This window comes from Nomascus leucogenys, chromosome 4 (assembly GCF_006542625.1).
Source record: "Nomascus leucogenys isolate Asia chromosome 4, Asia_NLE_v1, whole genome shotgun sequence".
Lineage (NCBI taxonomy): Eukaryota > Metazoa > Chordata > Mammalia > Primates > Hylobatidae > Nomascus > Nomascus leucogenys.
The window spans coordinates 133034686-133057213 of NC_044384.1; the positions used below are offsets into that span (position 1 = coordinate 133034686).

A 22528-nucleotide genomic window follows, 5' to 3' on the forward strand; every position below is an offset into this window, starting at 1 on the left:
TAAAATTTCTTTTGCAAATTTTCCCGTTTATGAAATTTGAAGCCTGCTATCCCTGGGTGAGATTATTTAATTTGTTCCTATTGATTGTTTTGAATAAAACCTGTTTCCATTTGGTTTGTCTTCATTGCTTTGCCTAATGCATGGAAATGACAGGGAACAAATGCCAGGCCTGGCATTCTCTCTAAATGTCAAAGTCCCCCAGGGATTTTTTTTTTTTGCAGGCCATTTATTTAAAAGGGTTCAGCTTGTTACCCAGCAAATTTTTTTTTTAATAAACTGTGCACATTAACTTCATCACGTCCATAGTTATTAAATAAAATTGACCCTTTTTCTTGGGTGTCTAAAAAATGTTGCATATATTTACAAGGTCACTTTAAATTTATGTTTTCCTATGTTCTCAAATTGCATTTTTTATTATGGTACATGCCTGCTGCTTTCCAACAATTAAGGCTTACCAACAAGAGGGACATAACAAATTTCATCAAGTACATTCCAGAATCTTCATTGAAAATACTGGTTATGGTTATGTTTTCCATTGATAAGGTTTAGCTGTCTAAACTAGATAAGTTTTTGATAAATTGATAAATCACAGTTCCAGAGGATCAGGGTATAAAAGTTAAAAACAAAATCAGGCCCGGCGCAGTGGCTTACGCCTGTAATCCCAACACTTTGGGAGGCCGAGGCGGGTGGATCACGAGGTCAGGAGATTGAGACCATTCTGGCTAACACGGTGAAACCCCATCTCTACTAAAAATACAAAAAATGAGCCAGGCGTGGTGGCGGGCACCTATAGTCCCAGCTACTTGGGAGGCTGAGGCAGGAGAATGGCGTGAACCCGGGAGGCGGAGCTTACAGTGAGCCGAGATCACGCCACTGCCCTCCAGCCTGGGCGACGAAGTGAGACTCCATCTCAAAAAAAAAAAAAAAAAAAAAAAAAAACCAAAAAACAACATCAGGAGATGACTGTGAACACAATGGCTTTTGGAATCATGGTGCTTCCAAAGGAGAAAAGTTAAATCCACTGAAGAATACCTTGGAAGTTAACCTTTAATTCATTTTATAAGGAAGAAAGTGATTCTCTCAGATCGTAACTACATTAAGTCTTGGAAAGAGAGTTGTGGCTGGCATAGGGTTGCCAGATTTTACAAAAATACAGAACACCCAGGTAAATTTTAATTTTAGACAATTTTTAGTGTGTCTCATGTAAAATTGGAGGGCATGCTTATACTAAAAATGTTACTATTTATCTGAAGTTCAAATTTAACTGAGCATCTTGCATTTGATCTGGTAACTTTCAACCTACACCAAGCAACAATCCATCTAACCTCCAGCTCCTAGATCGGTGAAATGGAGTTATCCTGCTTACTTCCTAGCACATAGAAGCAGGTGTGAATCCAGGTCTGCGGCTTTCTAGTTCATTGTTCTTTTCTCCTGCCTTTGCTGCCTCCCATCATAATTGTGTTATACAGCATCATCCTCACTGAAGCCCTTGCCTTCTCAGCAAATGAAACACTTGCTGTGGTCAAGACAACTTATGAAGCATTATAGAGACTAAAGGGAGTTAGAAGACTTGATCTCATCTGCAAGGAGCATAAAATCTAGTGTCATCTCTATTTTTCATCAAAGAAGCAATGTGTACACTGTGTGGTCAACATTCAAATTGTCCAGAAGATTATACATTGAAAATCCCCCCACCCTGCTCCCTGAGTTGCTGTGTCCAGAGTCAGTCATTGTCGGTGGGATTGTGTGTATCCCCTCAGAAATGTTCTATTCGTGCCCAGATACTCGCACACATTTTTCCCCCACAAAATGGAAACATACCATAACAATGTTTTGCACCTTACTTCTTTCCTTTATCTCTTAATGTGTTTACCTCCTTCTTAGCTTAAATGACTTTAAATATTATAATGATACATTTCTGGTGCTACTGTTGAAAGTGTTCGTTGTACCCAATTTTTTATTTGTGCTTGAGGTATGTGAAAATGGTCCACCTTTCTCCTGTAATTTAGAAAAACAGCCTGATCCGTCCCTAATCCGCCACTGCCTGCCATCATCCCAGTCAAGTTACCTCACCTCTCACCCAGATTCCACCTGTCTCACTGCTATTTCCCTTTTTCTCTTATAATCCTTTCTCCACACAGAAGCGGGGCCACCCTTTAAAAACATAAATTAAAGCAGGTCACCCTGCTGCTTAAAATTCTCTAGTGGTCACCTGGCCAGCACAGAATAAACCCCTAACTTTTCTGGTTGAAAAGTCCTTCGGGACCTGCTTCCCCATTTGCCCTTGTCTCACACCACAGCTGGGCCCATGTGCTCCAGCCGCGCCAGCCTTGCTGTGTTTCTCAAACCCACCCCGCTCAGTGGTGCCCAGGAGCTGCTCACCTCACTCCCCACACCTGTGCGTGGCTGCTGCCGGTCACTCACGTCTTGCGTTTCCTTCCCAAGAGGCCTTCTCTGACCATCCAGGCTATGGCTACTCTTTCCAGTGACCTTATTTGAATCACCTTATAATCATTATCTGGCAGCCTAGCAGGAAGTGACAGAATTATCGTCATCTGTTATTTTTCTTATTTATTACCTGCTTCCACCCCACTCAAACCTAAGTGCCGTGTCTGTTGTGCACCACTGGATTCACGATGCCTAAATAAATAACTGTTCAACTGAATATGTGAATGAATAAATGAATGGTTTTAAGGGATTTATTTTTACTATTATAAGTGTTACAAACATGAATTAGTCTTGTAGTTGTTTTAAAACACTTTACTGTATTAATACTTATACTATATGCTATACCATTACAGTATTCGCCCCTTATCTGCAGTTTCAGTTAGTTACTCATGGTTTCACTTAACTGCCATCAAACATCATCCAAAAACATTAAAAGGAAAATTTTAGAGACAAACATTTCATAAGTTTTAAATTTCATGCCATCCTGCGTAGTGTGATGAAATCTCACCATCCTGTGCCATCCCATGTGGACGCGAATGCTTCCTTTGTCCAGTGCCTCCCCACTGTGGACGCTCCCTGCCCTCAGTCACTTACTAGCTAACTTGGTTATCAGATTGGCTGTGACAGTATCGCAGTGCTTGCCTTCAAGTCACCCTTATTTTACTTAATAGCTGCAAAGTGCAAGAGTAGTGAAGCTGGCATATGTTATCATTGTTCTATTTTATTGTTAGTTATTGTTCATTTCTTTCTGTCCCTAATTTACAAATTCAACCTTATAAGCATGTAAGTCTAGGAAAAAAACATAAAATATATAGGGTTTGGTCCCATTCGTGGTTTCATGTTCCACTGGGAGCCTTGGAACTTATTCCCCCAAGGATCGGGAGACTACTGCATCACAAAAAGTACATTCTAATTAGTGTCTAGTAGTTACAAAAAATAATTTCCCTTGATATATCAGCATGTGTTATAATAAAATATTTGTTGTGGTCATTGTACAATAGACTAATACAGTGAGGATGCATTAAGCAAGGTATACCATGTAGGTAGACGGAGCAGACAAGTTATAAATAGTCAGTGATGTGTTAAAGGAGAATTTGAACTATAAACCATCAATTCATGTGCACTGTGATCATAAGTTTTCTTAGCTGTGAACTTAGGATGATGGATATCTTTCCCTGTGAGAACATCATTTTTTAAATAAACTAATAACAAGTCCTAAGCTGATATAACAAAACGAAAAGCTAAGAAATGTAATACTATGGATAGCATTGTTTGCTTTGAACTTTATTAACTCTGATTTCTAGGCAAGACATTTATCAGAGCTGCAAAATTTATTACTGATTGTCTATATGAATTTAAAATCTGTATATATGTACACAGGTGTGTATGTGAACAATACACATAATACTGATTTTAAAATATGTGTATATGTACACAGGTATGTATGTGAACAGTACACATAATAATGTACTTATATGGTGACAATATTGTGTTGTGATTAGGGCAGTTAAAAGCAGAGACTATGGCTTAGGAAAGACCTAAGATCCCCAGCTCTGCTGTATGACCTTGGCAGGCTACTTAACCTTTATAAGCATCAGCTGTGGCATTTCTAGAGTTGGGAATAATAATACCTCTCTCATATATGGTTGCTGTGAGAGTTCAGTGACATCAAGTGAAAGTCAGGCTCTTAGCAGTATCACACAGTGGGGCCTCACTGATAGTTATTATCAGAGGAAGATCAGTTATTTGAAATGGCCAGAACATCATCACAGCGTCAGAAATACCAGGCAAAACATCAAATATTCAGAAGTTTGTCTATAAATCAAAAATTGGAAATTTTGCTATGTTTGTTCAGTGATTCTTACTGTTTCCTCCCTACAATTTCTAATCATAGTGAGAGGTGACAGCGTGCTGGCAGCCCTCGCAGCCCTTGCTCGCTCTCAGCACCTTCTTGGCCTCGCTGCCCACTCTGGCCATGCTTGAGGAGCTCTTCAGCCCACTGCTGCAGTGTGGAAGCCCCTTTTTGGGCTGGTGGAGGCCGGAGCCGGCTCCCTCAGCTTGCTGAGAGATGTGGAGGGAGAGGCCTGGATGGTAACCGGGGCTGTGCGTGGTGCTTGCGGGCCAGCGCGAATTCCTGGTGGGTGTGGGTTCGGCGGGTCCCTCACTCGGAGCAGCCGGCTGGTGCCGCTGGTCTCGGGCAGTGAGGGGCTTAGTAACTGGGCCAGAAGCTGTGGAGGGTGCACTGGGTCCCCCAGCAGTGCCGGCCAGCCGGCGCTGCAGTTGAATTCTTGCCGGGCCTCAGCTGTCTCCCTGCGGGGCAGGGCTCAGAGGCTCTGCAGCCCACCATGCCTGAGCTCCCCCACCCCGCCATGGGCTCCTGCTCCGCCTGAGCGTCCCTGACGAGCGCCACCCCCTGCTCCGCAGCGCCCGGTCCCATCAACCACCCAAGGGCTGAGGAGTGTGGGCACACGGCCAGAGTGGCAGGCAGCTCCGCCTGCGGCCCAGGTGCAGGGGTCACTGGGTGAAGCCAGCTGGGCTCCTGAATCTAGGTGGGGACTTGGAGAGTCTTTATGTCTAGCTAAGGGGTTGTAAACATGCCAATCAGCACCCTGTGTCTAGCTCAGGGTTTGTGGATGCACCAATGGGCACTCTGTATCTAGCTAATCTGGTGGGGACTTGGAGAATCTTCATGTCTAGCTAAGGGTTTGGGAATACACCAGTCGGCACTCTCTATCTAGCTCAAGATTTGTAAATGCACCAATCAGCACCCTGTGTCTAGCTCAAGGTTTGTAAATGTACCAATCAGCACTTTGTGTCTAGCTCAGGGTTTGTAAATACACCAATCAGCACTCCATATCTAGCTAATCTATTGGGGACGTGGAGAACTTTTGTGTCTAGCTCAGGGATTGTAAATGCACCAATCAGCACCCTGCCAAAATGGACCCATCAGTTCTCTGTAAAACAGACCAATCGGCTGTCCATAAAATGGACCAATCAGCAGGATGTGGGTGGGGCCAGATAAGAGAATAAAAGCAGGCTGCCCGAGCCAGCAGTGGTAACCGGCTCTGGTTCTCTTCCGCACTGTGGCAGCTTTGTTCTTTGGGTCTTTGCAATAAATCTTGCTGCTGCTTGTTCTTTGGGTCCACACTGCCTTTATGAGCAGTAATGCTCACCGGGAAGGTGTGCACCTTCTCTACTGAAGCCACCGAGACCATGAACCCACCAGAAGGAAGAAACTCCCAACACATCCAGTGAGACCACGAACCCACCAGGGGGAATGAACAGACTCCAGGCATGCCTCCTTTAAGAACTGTAACGCTGACTGTGAGGGTCCACGGCTTCATTGTTGAAGTCAGTGACACCAAGAACCCACCAATTCTGGACACAATAGCATTCCAATCTGTTTCAAAATTGGTGTCCTCTTTGACAGTGGATGTGCTTTCCTGACCCACAGTGGTTCACATTGCTCTCTCTGTTGCCACACTTGAAAATTTGCCAACCTTGAATAATGGGTGCTTCTAGCTACTTCCCAAAAAAAAAAAAAGCAATAGTGAAGCTACATTCCCACTTGTTTGAAATCAGGCTACAGCTGAGTGCTAGCTTTCCTTATACATGGAGCTTTCTCCAAACCCCCCGACCCTCTCCCTGGCCTTCCTGACTTATCTGTTACCAGATATTTGAGTTGTAACTCTTTGTTTTTTGATGATGAACCAGCACTTGGACTTAATGTTCTAACCAGTTCATTGGATGTTTACAGTTGTAACTAGAGGAAAAATTCTTTAAACAGGCAGACCTTGGAGATATTACAAGTTCAGTTCTAGACCACAGCAATAAAACAAATATCGCAATAAAGCAAGCCACAGGAATTTTTTGGTGTCCCTGTGCATTTAAAAGTTAGGTTTACACGGCTGGGTGTGGTGGCTCACACCCTTAATCCCAGCACTTTGGGATGCCAAGGCGGGCAGATCACCTGAAGTCAGGAGTTCAAGACCAGCCCAGCCAACATGGCGAAACCCTGTCTCTACTAAAAATACAAAAATAAACAGGACACAGTGGGGTGCACCTATAATTGCAGCTACTCAGGAGGCTAAGGCAGGAGAATCACTTGAACCCAGGAGGCGGAGGTTGCATTAAGTGGAGATCGTGCCACTGCACTCCAGCCTGGGTGACACACAAGACTCTGTCTCAAAAAAAAAAAGGTTTGTTTACACTATACTGTAGTTTATTATGTGTGTCATTGGAGCGTTCAGCAAGTTGTCATCGTTTTGCTTGTGGAGGGTCTCACCTTGATGTTGATGGCTGCTGACTAATCAGGGTAGTGGCTGCTGAAGGTTGATATGACTGTGGCAATTTCTGAAAAAACAATAATTAAGCTTGCTGCATCATTAGTTTGTTTGTTTTTTAAGACTGGGTCTCACTCTCTCGCCCAGCCTGAAGTGCAGTGGCACGATCACAGCTCACTGCAGCCTTGATCTCCCAGGCTCAGTCTTCTCACCTTAGCCTCTCAAATAGCTGAGACCATTGGCATGCACACCACCCACACCCAGCTGTAGACTCTTTCATGAAAGATTTCTGTGTAGCATTTGATGCCGTTTGTTAGCATTTTACCCACAGTAGAACTTCATTCAAAAATGCAGTCAGTCCTCTCAAACCCTGCTACTGCTTTATGAACTATGTTTATTTAATATTCTAAATCCTGTTTTGTCATTTTAACAGCGTTCATAGCATCTTCACCAGGGGTAGTTTCCATCTCAAGAAACTACTTTCTTTGCTCATCCATACAAATCCTCATCTGTTCGAGTTTTACCATGAGATTGCAGCAATGCAGTCAAATCTTTAGGCTCCACTTCTAGTCTAGCTGTGTTACTATTTCCACCACATCTGCAGTGACTTCCTTTGCTGAAGTCTCAAACCCCCCAAAGTCATTCCACGAGGGTTGGAATCAACTTCTTCCAAACTCCTGTTAATGTTGATATTTTGACCTCCCATGAATCACAGACGTTCTTGAAGACACCAAAATGGTGAATCCTTTCTAGAAGGTTTTCAGTTTACTTTGCCCATATCCATCAGAGGAATCACTATCTCTGGCAGTTATAGCCTTGTGAAATGTATTTAAATAATAAGACTTGGAAGTAGAAATTACTTCTTGATCCATGGTCTGCAGAATGGTTGTTGTGTTAGCAGGCATGAAAACAACAGTCATTTCCTTGTACGTCTCCATCAGAGTTCTTGGGTGACGAGGTGCTCTCTTAATGACCAGTAACATTTTGAAAGGAATCCTGTTTTCTGAGCAATAGGTCTCAACAATGGACTTAAAATATTTAGCAAACCATCCGGTCAACAGATATGCTGCCATCCTGTCTTTGTTGTTACATTTAAAGAGTAAAGGCCTCAGGATTTTCAGAATGATACATGAGCATTGGCTTCAGCTTAAAGTCACCAGCTGCATTGCCCCATTGCCCCTAACAAGAGAGTCAGCCTGACTTTTGAAGCTTTGAAGCCAGGCATTGACTTCTCCTCTCTAGCGTTCAAAGTCCTAGATGGCATTATCTTCCAATAAAAGGCTGTTTTGTATATATTGAAAATCTATTGTTTAGTATAGCCACCTTCATCAGTGATCTTAGCTGGATCCTCTGGATAACTTGCTGCAGCTTCTCCGTCACCAGTTGCAGCTTTACCTTGCACTTTTATATTATGGAGTCTGCTTCTTTCCTTAAACCTCACGAACCGACATCTCTTACCTTCAGACTTTTCTTCTGCAGCTTTCTCACTTGTCTCAGCTTTTGCAGTGTGGAAGACAGTTAGGGCCTTGCTCTGAATTAGTATTTGGCCTTAAGGGAATGTTGTGGCTGGTTGATCTTCTATCCAGACCATTTAAACTTTTTCCGTATCAGCAATAAAGCTGTTTCTTATATTTTGTGTGTTCACTGGAGTAACACTTTTAATTTTCTTCAAGAACTTTTTCTTTTCATTTACAACTTGGTTAACTGGTGCAAGAAACCTCACCTTCAGCCTAGCCTTAGCCTCGCTAAGCTTAATCATTTCTAGCTTTTGATTTAAAGTGAGAGACATGCAACTCTTCCTTTTACTTGAACAGTTCACAGAGGCCATTGCAGGATTACTAATTGGCCTAATTTCAATATTGTTGTGTCTCAGGGAACAGCTGGTCAGTGCAGTGCTCAGAACACATAACATTTATTAAGTTTACCATCTTCCATGGACATGGTTCATGGCTCCCCAAAACAATTACAGTAGTAACATCAAAGATCACTGATCACCATAGCAAATACAATAATCAAATGTTTGAATTGTGAGAATTGTCAAAATGTGACAGAGAGATACGAAGTGAAACTGGGCTGCTGGAAAAAATGGCACTGACAGACTTGCTCAAAACAGGGTAGCTACAAACCTTCAAGTTGTAAAGCATTATAGTGTATGTGAAGCTCAATGAAGCAAAGCACAATACAGTGAGGTATCCCTGTATTTAAAACCTTTGCTCTACAAGGAACTTAGCAGCAATCTTAATGTTTTGTTTACATTTCAAATAGTGTTATTCATACTAGCATAGTTAAGACACTTTCTCTAAGACCCAACAGCCAGTTCAATAGAAGGTAATGTCAAGGTGAAGCAAAATAGTTTAGGAGGAATGTGCTGTGTTTGAATACATCTTATTGATCAAGTCCACCCCAAAAATAAATGAATGAATGCATACACACATTAGTAAAAGTTTGAAGTATTATGTTCGTACAAAAGATAATTAGCAATTACATTTTTATTCACTTTCTTTTTTTTGCTTTTTGTTTTCTTGAGACAAAGTCTCATTCTGTCGCCCAGGCTGGAGTGCAGTGGCTTGGCTCATTGAAACCTCCACCTCCCCGGTTCAAGCAATCCTCCTGCTTCAGCCTCCAAATAGCTGGGACTACAGGCACGTGTCACACACCTGGCTAATTTTTGTGTTTTTGGTAAAGGCTGGGTTTTGCCGTGTTGGCTAGGCTGGTTTCGAACTCCTGGCCTCAAGTGATCCACCCTTGTCGGCTCCCAAAGTGCTGGGATTACATTTGTGAGCCACTGTGCCTGGCCTTCACTTTCAGGTTTGATTTTGTGCATTTCCAGAGATGCTGGCCATATTCTTTGGCAGGTGTGTTTAGTTAGTATTATCTTTGGCTACCTTATTTTTCTTCAGTAATAATGAACGAATGGTGATTCAAACTATTGTAGCTCAGAAAGGTGCATTTGACAAGAGGCAGTCAGAGTGCCATTGTTCCCCTTCCCCCACCTCATAACATTTCTCTGGCTTTCTTGCTATAGCTCCCACTCCCTCTCCTATTCGTGTTCGTTCATTTGCAATTTTAAAATATGCATTTATTAATCTGTAAAAGCTGTGCTTGGGGTTTGAGAGCAGGTAGTGATGTTATTGATGAAAAACCATGGCAAAAAATACTTAGGAGCACAGGAAAAGGGAGCAGAGACTAAAGAAAGGACTAGTTTGGCAGTTTGGCTGGGTGATAGCTAAGGCCTTTCTCAAGTAGAATTGTAAAATAGTAGATCTGGAAGTGGGCAAAGAACACTAACTTTATGCAGCCCTCTCCTATTGCATATAAAGAAAATGAGGGCCAGGTAAATTGATTTGTCTTAAATGTACAAGTCAGTGACAGGTGCCCCACCCACCCGTTTCAAATTCTTTGCTCATAAGGTTGGATCTGTTCTCTCTTTTATCAAATTTTTCTGTCAAGAAAATATGTATAACACAGTGTCACATATTAGATACTGTGTGTGAAAGTGTCTCACACGTTGTAAGTAGGAAAAAAAATTAGTTGACTCCATTAGCTGACTAATTCTTCACTAGGTAAAGTTCAGTTAGGGTTAGCAGCACATTTTGTATTCCTTATATAAGAGGCCTCCGAAGGCAGAACAGATTCATCTGTACCTAGCATAATGTCTCCCTAGCCTCTGGAATGTGCTTAAAAATGATTACATGATGAATTATACATATTAATTATACTTCAGATTCTCTTTCAATAAGATAAGGGCTTTAAAATTAATTTTCTAGTGTTCATTAAGATGAATTTGTGCTGGGACATCTATTCATGGTTAGGTGGTTTTGCGACTGTGGCTGGGTTTGGAAGTGCATCACAACACAAGATTAATTGTCCAAGATACAGATTTCAGCTCTGTTTACATGTTGATTTGATTTCAAAACTACATCTTACCGTAGAAGTGAAAAAAAAAAACAACACAAATTCAAGCATGTTCTGTTACCCTAAATAAGAGCTGAAAAGATGAATGTTGACCAGGTTGCTTATGAATATACATTCTCTAATGTGATGCTCTTTAAAGTTGGGTATATGAAAACTGTCCAGTGGTTATGGGAGAACACAAATAGCTTAAAGGGAATCCATTTCCAGAAACTCATCTTCTATATGTACGTCTCCCTAAAATGGATCTACCTGTGAATTCTCTTGTGGTCAAGCCTTCAGGCTATTTCTCCTTTTGCATCTCTGCTTAACAATTGCCCTTTGCCACTTCAGAAAAAAAAAGTCATAACCCTCAGCTATAACCTCATTTGGTACATCGCAAGGTGTAAGGACCTCCACTGGTGGGGAAGGGACAAAAAAAGAGTCAATTCCAAGTACTAGTTTTGGAGAAGCTTCCTATAGTGAGAGGTAGTGCAGTTTTTCAATATTATTTTAAGGCATAGAGAAGATAATTAAAGTTGAAGACCATTGCAAAGTATTTTGAGTTTTTCTAACCATTTTGATATTCATCTAATAACTGGTTTATCGTTAATTTTTAACCAATGTCTTTTTCAAACATGCTCTTTCTCTGATAACACTGCCAGAGTGGTGCATATTTAATTCTATACTTAACAGTCTGCTTGATCTAAGTATCTGCATGAGAGCCAGCATAGCATTTGAAAGAGGGAACTGTGGTATGGATGGTGTCATAATTCCTTCTGAGTACAAATTCCACTGCGGTCACTGTCAGTTTCACTGAAAGTGGAAGCTGTGATATCCTCCATACTTTTCATAATGATTCAGGGACCACAGGGAAAAAAATTAATTAGAGTTTAGAGATGATTGAACTAAAATACACGAATTCCATCAACTGTGCAAAATATGTTGGAGAGGGGAAGAGAGAGACTCACGGTTACACAATGCATGGTAATGTAGAAAAGCTTCAGAGAGCCCTGTGTGGGCTGGCAATGACGGTGCTAAAGCCTTGAATAAAATTGCATTTTATCGTCTCTCAGAAGCAACCAAAAGTGAGGAACAAACACTTAAAAGTAAATTTAGACCAGAATATGTTTACCTCTGTAATTTAAGCAATTTTCTTTGCTTTCTCATTCTTAAAAATGAAGATCTTCAAATTCAAAGAGTCATTCTGTCCTGGCTAGTGTCGAGAGAGGTATCTGATTGCTATCTGGCTCCGGGATTAAGTTACAGAAATTGCAGTTAGATAAAAGACTGGTAAGCTTGCAAAGCAGTGATTTTTTAACCAAGGCTTCCAATCAGAGTAACATGTGGAGCATTTAGAAATATTCATGCAGTTTCCTGATCCAAGGAGCTGATGTGGTAGATCTAGGACAGTGCACAATAATCAGTGTTGTTAAAAATTCCTCAGTTGAGTCTCACATGCACCAGCACATCTTTAGATAAGACCACAGTGGTGAAAGACTATTTGACCTAGGGACTGACCGTGGAACTATTTCCTGAAATCCACCTGTGGGTATATCATCATTCTTTGCTAGGTATCTGCTGTTCTCTTGTACCCTGAAGTATCAGTTTCCTCGGGCTGCTGAAACAAATTACCACAAACTTGGTGTCTTAAAGAACAGAAACGCATTCTCAGAATTGCAGAGGCCAGAAGTCTGAAATCAAGAGGTCAACAAGGCTTTTTACCCTCTGGAGGGTCCAAATCTCTTCCTCGCCTCTTCTAACCTCTGGTGGTCGCCAGCATTCTTTGACTTATGTGTGTATTACTCTAATTTCCATATTCCTCTTCCTGTCGCCTTCTTTGCTTTCTTAAATCTCCGTCTGCCTTCTTCTATAAAGACACTTGTGATTGCATTTAGAGCCCACCCACGTACGTTCCCCATCTCAAGTTCTTTAACTTCATCACATCTTTAAAGTTTTTGCCATATAAGGTAACATTCACAAGTTCTAGAGATCGGGACCTGGACATTGGGGGTGCCATTTTCAGCCTCCCACAGTGAGTTATCGCTTCACTGTGTGTATTCACATGGGCTGTCCTGTCCCATTAAGGTCCATGTGGTAACTTTTTCCACTTAGCTCTAACTACCAGTCCATAGCAATGTTCCTCCACAAACCCTGCCCTCTGGGGGCTAGGCCAGATAACCCCTCACATAGCTGGAGACAAGTTTTTTTCCTGATCCATAGAGTACGCCTCCAGTTTTAGCCGTTCTCATGACAAATGCCTTTGGTCCTAAATGGACTGAGAGTATAGGATCAGTGCAGCCAGCCCATCATCCTCACTGACAAAGGCACTTCAAGCATGTGTCCTAGCAACGGTGGCTCTTTAAAGCTCATCTTTTAAGAATAGAACATTACCAGATTATTTGAATATATTCTAAGAGAGGCACAAGTCTTATTATCTTTTCAAATGGGCTCTGACTTTGGCCAGGCATATACGATGCTATAAGGTTTGGTCTTAGGAGGAGACAATGTAGTTAGCTGATGTAAACATGAGGTGTTATTTACTTGAGTCAGTGTTTGTGAAAAACAGTTAGGGATGTGGAGAGAAGTTAATTAACATGGGATTTCATTTCCTTATCTGTATAAGGAAACCTTTGTTTCATGATCTCTGAGTTCAGTTCTGAAATCCCATTTTGTTGGTTCTTCCCGTGCCATCAGAAAGGAGAAATAGGTGCTAGTGCAGATGCATTTTAGAGGAGATGGCAAGAGGCTCATGAATGAAGACCCTGCTGAAGTTTGAGTTGATGAATATTCCATGGCATTAATTTGTTCTATTGTTTAATTTTCTCTAGTAGTGCTGAATTGGTCACATACAAATTGGGGAGGCTGCGAAGTTCAGGAGGATTATCAGTGGCTAGGTCAGTGCTACCCTTATTAATACCCGCCTCCCTGCAACCCCCTAGTCTCCTTGGCTTCAGAGATGGGCCGAGTCATAGAACTTTATCTCCTAGCCACACAGATCTGTCCATGGGAAGGATAGGTGAACTAAACCTCTGCTGGGACCTTTCATACTGGAGCTGGGAGAAAGAACTAGTTTGTTGTTGTTACTATTGAGAGAGAGAAGCTGTGAAAAGGTGTTGCTTGTTTTGGATGCGTTTCTTGTGTAGTGGAGAAACAAGGACTGGAGATGGTTGGGGTAGAAAGAGGAGAATTGAGATGAGAGAGAAATTCCTGGATCTCTGAGGTTACTGCATGCATATTTTTTTAATGATCTGACTACATTAATTAGGCCTCCTTACCCTTAAGGTAGTGTTTAGGTATTTGACATTTGAAAGTAAAATAAATCTTAACTAATCTGTAGGATTTTCATATGGAGAAATCAGAGTAGGATTGTTCAAGAGTTGTATAGGTGTAACCACAGCTACTCAGAAGGCTAAGGCAAGGGGATCCCTTGAGCCCAGGATTTTGAGGCTGCAGTGAGCTATGACTGCACCACTATACTCCAGCCTGGGTGACCAAGCAAGACCCTGTCTCAAAAAAAAAAAAGGAATTACATAGTATCTATTAATATTTTCAACTATAACAGCAGAACAAAGAAATTGAAGATACTAACTAGAATGGTGGAAGTGAGAGACTATGACGTCTAGGCTACACGGGAAAGGAAGTAATGACTGTCAGGCTAGAGATAAAGAAGAATCAAGGGAATTCATTTCTTAACTAGGCTGAGTAGATAGAAAGATGGGAAGTTGTGTTGAGAGTGTATTTAAGTTTTGGATGCATTCATAAAGTGTCTTCCTTTTATTAAGAAAAATAATGAATTATGATAAAGCTCTACAAAGAACAAGGAAAATTCCTTTGCAATTTTGCAACTGAAAAGAATAGGGATGACATCCACTGTTTGGATTCGGCATGCTACAATAAAAAATCTGTTCTGTGTTATTTACACAGTGAGACGACTTGACCTGCAATACTGCAAGTCTGTGGAATTCGGCAAGATGCTTTATAATAGATTATCTTCATGAGATATCTGGCTGATTCAATAGCAAGAATTTTTAAATTTAGAATTCTACTTCTCTTTAAGCAAAATATTCTTGAGGGCAAAAGTATTTGAAAAAATTTGTGCTAGAACAGAAATGAATGTATTGGAAAAATTCTAGATGCTTAGCTGTCATTTAAACTGTCTACCTTTATGAACAGATTTTTAAAAATCTTTGCCACCTTGTGAATTACTCTGGATGATATTGAATATGATAGTGGCATCTAAACAACCTTTAATGATCTGTCTCTTTTCATTTGTAGTTTCTCAGTCCACTGTTACTTGTAGGTTCAAAATGGCTCATGCAAGTAATATAATTCATTTAAAAGACATTTATCCAACAAAAGCCCTCCTAAGACTTGAGCTAGATTTCAACTCTCTGTGCACTTCTGTAGGTGTTCAGCCTCCTGAGACATTAACTGTATCATAGATCGGAGCTCTTCAGTAAACCTGAGTTCTTCAAAACGAATATCCAATTTATAGCATGGTCTTTGTGCCTCAGTATACGCTGTATTTTAATTGTATGTTCTATCCCTTTTGTGTTTGAGAATACATATCATGTCCTGAAAAATACAAAATGTGACCTGGTTTTTATTAGCTACTGTAATATTTCAATAGTTGAATTGACTATTAAAGCCACAATTGAGAACTTTCATGAAGTTTGTCAAGATACTGGCTAAGAATACATGTATTGAGTCGTAAATAATACAAAATCTGCAACTGAAATTCGTACTGAATTTGGAAGTATCTTGCTGAAAAGTGAATTCACTATTGGTGTGCAGTGTTTGCTTACACACATGTAAACACTTGAATGAGACAATGTTAAGGGCGAAAGGATAGAAATACAAGGCAGTCCTGCTCTGCTATGCTGCTCGGACAACTTTCTGAACCTGCCTTTTCTTGTTTGAAAGACAAGAGGTTAGATGACATATGATCCCCCTTTTTTCTATCTCAGAGTAAATGAAGTCTTGGCTAAGCCTTCAAGTTCTAATTGATCCAAGTCATTCTTTGAGGAAAAATGTTCCAACATCATCATAAAATTGTTATGCATACAGTTATTTTGTTAAATATAATTTGGTCTTGTGGTTTTGTACCTTAGAAATGCATTTGTGTGTTCCTTATAACCTCTTACTTAAAATTTAAAAGTAAAGCCAGACACTGTGGCATGTGCCTGTAGTCCCAGCCATTCAGGAAGCTGAGGCAGGAGGATCACTTGAGCCCTGGAGTTTGAGGCTGTTGTGCACTATTATCATGATTGTGAATAGCCACTGCACTGCAGCCTGGGCAACACAGCAAGACCCTGTCTCTTAAAAAAAATGTGTCTCGGTAGTTGGTATAGTGGAACAAGCTGACTACAAGGACCTTTGTAATGCTAGAGCTGGGAGAATCGGGGTGGCAGTCTTGTGCTGAGTTAACTATACCATTATTGTTACCAAGGGTCTAGAGAAGCTTTCTATGCAATCTGCCGCAACCACACACACCCCCCAATGTAATACTTAACTGTAAGGCAGAATTGGGATGTTACATTTATAATAAAAACTGCTTAAGTCAGTGGTATAGAAACTCTAAAACTATTCTAAGATGCTTTTCCATGTCTGGCTTCAGTCCCCCTACCATGTGTCTTACTGTTTAATTTGCCATGAAAACAATTCTATTTCTTTAATGAAAAAGGAAAAAAAAGAAAAGGCGGCCAGGTGCAGTGGCACACGCCTGTAATCCCAGCACTTCAGGAGGCTGAGGCCAGCAGATGACGTGAGATCAGGAGTTCAAGACCAGTCTGGCCAACGTGGTGAAACCCCGTCTCTACTAAAAGTACAGAAATTAGCCAGGTGTGGTGGCACACGCCTGTAATTCCAGCTACTCAGGAGGATGAGGCAAGAGAATCACTTGAACTCAGGAGGCGGAGGTTGCAGTGAGCCAAGATTGTGCCATTGCACTCCAACCTGGGCAATGGAGTGAGACTCCGTCTGAAAAAAAGAAAAGAAAAAAGTATGAGTACTCCACTGTCCAACTGAATGAAACTACAAGACCATATTTTCAATATGAGAAATAGCATGCACAGTGTAATTTTAATCACATCCTAATATTTTACTATGGTGAAATGTAGTACAGTACTGTGCCTTATTGATAAAAGACAGTTTTATTGTTTTATTTTTTATTTTTAGTAGGGATGCGGTTTCACCGTGGTCTCGATCTCCTGACCTCGTGATCCGCCCGCCTCGGCCTCCCAAAGTGCTGGGATTACAAGCGTGAGCCACTGCGCCCGGCCCTTAAAAGACAGTTTTAACTTTGTGAAAGTCTCTTTGTTTCATGAAATGTTGTTCACCCAATGCTCATTTGCCTCCCCATGTATTCTTCACCTTTCTAAAACCAAGGTGACTGACAAGGGGGGCTTCGCGCCTATCCTGTTATGAAGGAATTACTTGGTCATTTGCTGAATTCAAAATGTGGAACAGAATGGAAAGAATAATTTGATCTCATTTTCTCTCTTTACAGGCTCTGTACAACTCAATCAAGAATGAGAAGCTTGAGTGGGCAGTGTAAGTGTGCTGGACGTCAGCCTTTTAATAATGAACTACTCACGTTTTTCCTACTGTCTTTATGCCTTGGAAGTGATCTTAGAGGAGGATTAAATATGCATTGCCAGTTCTCATTTTACACCAAGTGTCGTACCTACTTTGGTTTTATACAAGTAAACCCAGATACAAGTAAAATCTACTTTGGTTTTATACAAGTAAACCCTGAGTATCCTGTGGTTTTTTGGTACTCAGTGTGTTGCTATTCTGCTTTTAAAGTGGTTGCTATACCTGTAGGTAATTAATTTTCTTTTAATTTTTTTTTTCTTTTTCGAGGTGGAGTCTGTCTTTGTTGCCCAGGCTGGAGTGCAGTGGCACTATCTCGGCTCACTGCAAGCTCCGCCTCCTGGGTTCACACCATTCTCCTTCCTCAGCCTCCCGAGTAGATGGGACTACAGGCGCCCACCACCACTCCCAGCTAATTTTTTTTTCATTTTTGGTAGAGACGGGGTTTCACCATGTTAGCCAGGATGGTCTTGATCTCCTGACCTTGTGATCCACCCGCCTCGGCCTCCCAAAGTGCTGGGATTACAGGCGTGAGCCACCGCACCCAGCCTTAAATTTATCTTTTAAAAAATAACATTCTAAAAGAAAAATCTGCTGATGAATAGCATGTATTCCAAAATTTAATACAAATGGTTTTGGTATCATCCACTTATTTTAATTATCTCCTTCCTATCATCATAGATCATGGCTTTCCAGGTTTGTTTCCTGTGATACTTATCATACTAGGACACTGATAGATACTAAGCACAAAACAACAACAGCAACCAAAAAAAGGTTCTCTGAATAGAATAAGCTTGGGAGATGATGGATTGAATAAAGCTATTTTATTTAAACTTCAGAACTTCTAGGATCTTATCCAATGCCAATGTGTGTTATCAGTCCCCAAGAGAGGAATAGAATGTGTAATGTTTCCTGACTCTCTTTGACAGTAAAATGTAGTGTTTCAGGGTACATACTTTGAGAAATACTATTAAAGATGAGCTACACCTAGGTCTATGTAAAACAATACCACTCTTGTTAAAATTTCGCTAATCAATATAGCAGTTCAAAATTTTAATTTTTATAAGATTACTATGGAAGAATATGAAATTATTAATTACCTTACCAGAAAATTAGGTCAAAATGTGTTTTTTGTAATTAGAACTCCTTGGATTTTTTTATTTTTACTGAGTATTCATTAAGTATTGTTTTACCACGTGACCTAACACAGCATTCTGCAATGAACTCGGGTTTACAGAATCATAACTTGGGAGATAAAACTTGTTCTATCATCTGCACGTTGGAGGAACATGGGTTAGTAGTTGACTATGTATTACATATGATGTGCAGGAATTTATTTTTGAAGTATCAGCACCACTTGAATTGCTTCTACTCACTGTAGAGTCATATGGTCCTATTGCAAGTTAGGGAGTCAAAAGTTAAGACTTTAATATTTGCATATATATATATGGCTTATGTGTCTGTATGTATATACATGATGAGACTCATTTAAAGGCAGCGTGCCATTTCAAGGAAAACTGATTATTAAGAATGTATGGTCTACTATCAAAGGTGATCATTCCTCTTTAGGCTTATTTCTCATGACCAAAAGTGGGTTTCATAGAAAAAGTTTGTGAAGGATATAGTCAGAATCTTGCTGAAATGTAAAAAGGACATCCTGACATATACGGAATATGCAGTTTAGAGAAAATAAATAAAAATGGCATCATCATATTCACTCTGGGCAAGAGAATACATTGAAGATTCTTTTATGAAGTTGTTTTAAAAACCAAATACATATACTCTTGAGGACCTGTTTTGTAAATCTAGGTTTTTTTTTTAATTTGTTAGAGCAGATTTTATTTATTCATTTATAGGTAGTCGGAGTTTGATTCAAGAAAGCTATATCTTGCGTGTTATCCAAGGGTGGAGGGGCGGGAGTTTACCCAGTAACTGGTTTCTTCTTGTGAAGTTAGCAGAGCATCTTGTTCAGAAGCCTGGATTTCAGAGTCAGATATATTTTGGTGTGACTTACAGCTTTTTCATGTAGTAGCTGGTTCACTGACCAAGTTAACCCGTAGTCCTCAGTTTCCTCTTTTGCAAGACTGAGCAATTATTGAGCCTCATGTAACCTTCAGGGTGACACCGTGAAATGTTTGAAAACACTGAACATAAAGCAAGTTGCTCTTCAGTTGATGTGTTTTTTATTTAGAACACCCTTCAGAGAATACTGACATATATCAGTGTATGTGATACTTTAGAAAAGGAACTAAGCAGCCAGGCACGGTGACTCACACCTGTAATCCCAACACTTTGGGAGGCTGAGGAGCGCGGATCACTTGAGGTCAGGAGTTTGAGACCAGCCTGTCCAACATGGTGAAACCTCATCTCTACTAAAATTACAAAAATTAGCTGGGCATGGTGGCGTGCACTTGTAATAACAGCTACTCGGGAGACTGAGGCAGGAGAATTGCTTGAACCCAAGAAGCAGAGGTTGCAGTGAGCCAAGATCGTGCCACTATACCCCAGCCTGGGTGACAGAGTGAGACTTGGTCTCAAAAAAAAACTAAGCGTTTTCCTTGATAAATGTGTATGTACATGGATGTAATTACTTGTAACACTGTGCTCTCCCAGTTCTCCCATACCTCTCTAACTAGACTTTCTCTGACCCGTTTTCCTCGTATTATCCCTTAGTGTTAGATGGACACTTAGAATTGTCTTCTTCCAATGTAGTCTCCTCCTCAGCAATTGCAATTCACTCTTAAAACTTCTGCCGTTTCTGTAAAAATTCTTCCTATATATATACAGCTCTGACCTCTTTCCCAAGTTTCAATTCAGTGTTTGCATTTATCTGCAGGATGTTTCTGCTGGCGCTTAGCACTCATCGTCTGTCTCCAAACTTGTCTTGTGTGCTCCATTTCTATTAATGACACCAGCATTTCCGGCTTACCTGGATTTTACCCTTTACATCATCTTTGACACCCTCCCACGCCACCACTTCCAACCCCTGCAGAAATGGCTCCAAACAGCATGTTTCCTCTTCACTCCTGCCATTCTTTTGTTTTTCAGGCATTTATAGTGTTTGCCTCCTTAACAAGGGCTTCCGTCTCCAGTCTTCCCTGTACTTTAACCTCTGTGAAGTTCCTATGTGCTGTAAAACTTTAATTAGGCCCTTCACATTCTGCCAATAATTGATTTTGTTCTCCATTCAGTGTTCGTGAAGTCACCTCTGCTGGGAACCTGTGTCCCATAATCTTTTTATGTTTAAAGCCTATCATCCTTCACAGTCCAGCTCCTATTCCATCTGTTTTCTTGAAGTTTTTTCTGATCTTGCTAATCAGAAGTATGATCTCAGCCTTAAGCTTCCATTTTACTTTATCTAATGACACCAGCAGTTTCTACACCCCATTATGGTTATTTGTAGTAATGTGCCATTAGATTGTAAGCTCTTTAAGGAAATGATACATGTCTGGATTTGTCCCTTTATCTCCTCTGTTGCTGATCATAGTGTTTATATGTAATGAAGGCTCCATAGAAGGCTATAGAAAGGATGTTAATGGTAATGAAGGAACCACATTTCTTAAAAGATAAGCCTACAAGTGTGTAGTTTAGAAAATAGTTACAGGAAAGGTGGTGATGCTGCAAAATTTGTAGGATAATGCATGGAAGACTTGCACAGGAGGCATCTTGATGTGGATCTTAGAACCTTAGAAGAAATCATGATAGAATTATTGAATGTTTGAACCGGAGAATGTTATAACTGTTATAAACCTTATAGGTTTTTATATCATTGGTTTTCTGACTGGGTTCATTGTAACCTTGGGTTACAGGGAGATGCCTTGGGGCCTTACCTGGGGGGGGTGAGTGAAAATTGATGGGGACCCAGTTCTGCATCCTTAAGTATTATGCCTAGTCCAACTGATCAAAACAGCTACACTTTTATCTCTTTGAATATATGTATAGGGTTCTATTTAATATTTTTAAGGTATATGTTCTTTAAAAATTTTTTGAAAGGTACTTATCTTGTCTAATGTTCTTACTTTATATATGAGGAAAGTTAAGTGAAGAAGTGTTCATCAGTAGGTCCAAAGTCCAGTATAGTGGGAAGGCCAGGATTTTTCCCAGCTGTTATGGCCTCCTATGGCACCACCATGCTGCCTGGCATCTCTGTAGCCACACCGTCTTATAAAGTCTTTGAAGAGCAGGGATTGAGTCTGAATGTTTCTATGCTAGCCTTTGATACAGTGCACATTAAGAGAATTTTGTATCAATTTGCTAGTCTCATTAAATGCTCATAGAATTACTAGAGTTTTTCCCTTAAGTTAGTAGCAAGGATCATTTATTTATTCATCTATTCCACAATCTCTACCCAGCTTCTCCTGTGCCTGGCCCAGTGCTGTGCCCTAGATACAAATATGAATAAGACACAGATCCTTGCCTAATGAGAACACAACATGAGATTGAGGGGAGAGGGAGGACTGTACAAAGATAAAAATACAAAAATTGTAATAAAGAGTGCAGTGAGTCCAATTGACTTGTGGAAGGTCTCAGGTACGTCATACAGGACCATGACCATTTGCCTTTCCAAGTTCCTTTGCTCAATTGTTTATTATTAGTGAAGCATCTATTTGTTGAACTACTTCCACCATGCAGCCTGCTGATAATTTGGGGAGAACAAAACTACACAAAACATTGAGGCATTTTTCTTGGCTTTAAAAAATTTCCAGTCTAAGTGATAAACAAAATGAGTAATTACTCTTTGTGATTGGGATGGCGTAGGATGAGGTGAGTTGAGGTGGATATGGGAGTTTATATCTTATGTTGGAATTGCTTAAAATGTATCTGTATGAGGATCTTTAGAAAATACAACAATTAACCCAAATAGGAAAATAAAATAAGTTCAGTATTGTCTATTAGGAAAATTAATGTTCTTCTCTTCCATTCTTTGACTTTCATGTTTATTGCTGCTTTCTTCGACAGTGTTTACAAATTGTAAGAAATCTCCCAGTTTTAGTCTGTTCTCGCAGTGCTATAAAGCAATACCTAAGACTGGGTAATTTATAAAGAAAAGAGGTTTAATTGGCTCACAGTCTGCAGGCTGTACAGGAAGTATGATGCTAGCATCTGCTCAGCTTCTGGGGAAGCCTCAGGAAACTTTCAATCATGACCGGAGGCAAAGGGGGAGTCAGCACTTCACATGGCTAGAGTAGGGTGGGGTGGGAGTGCCACACACTTTTAAACAACCGGCTCTCACAGTAACTTACTCACTAGCATGAGAACAGCACCAAAGGGGGAAATCTTCCCCCATGATCCAATCACCTACCAGCAGA

The 22528-nt window shown here is 40.6% G+C and overlaps 1 protein-coding gene across 1 annotated transcript in view; it reads left to right on the forward strand.

Annotated features, from left to right (window-relative positions):
- The window catches only part of LOC115834816 (PH and SEC7 domain-containing protein 3-like), a 149605-nt gene that overhangs the window by 11851 nt on the left and 115226 nt on the right, over positions 1 to 22528 (forward strand). The window contains exon 2 of the mRNA XM_030812286.1: positions 17134 to 17177. Within this exon, the coding sequence (XP_030668146.1) occupies positions 17134 to 17177 (44 nt within the window). The remainder of the gene's footprint in view (positions 1 to 17133; positions 17178 to 22528) is intronic.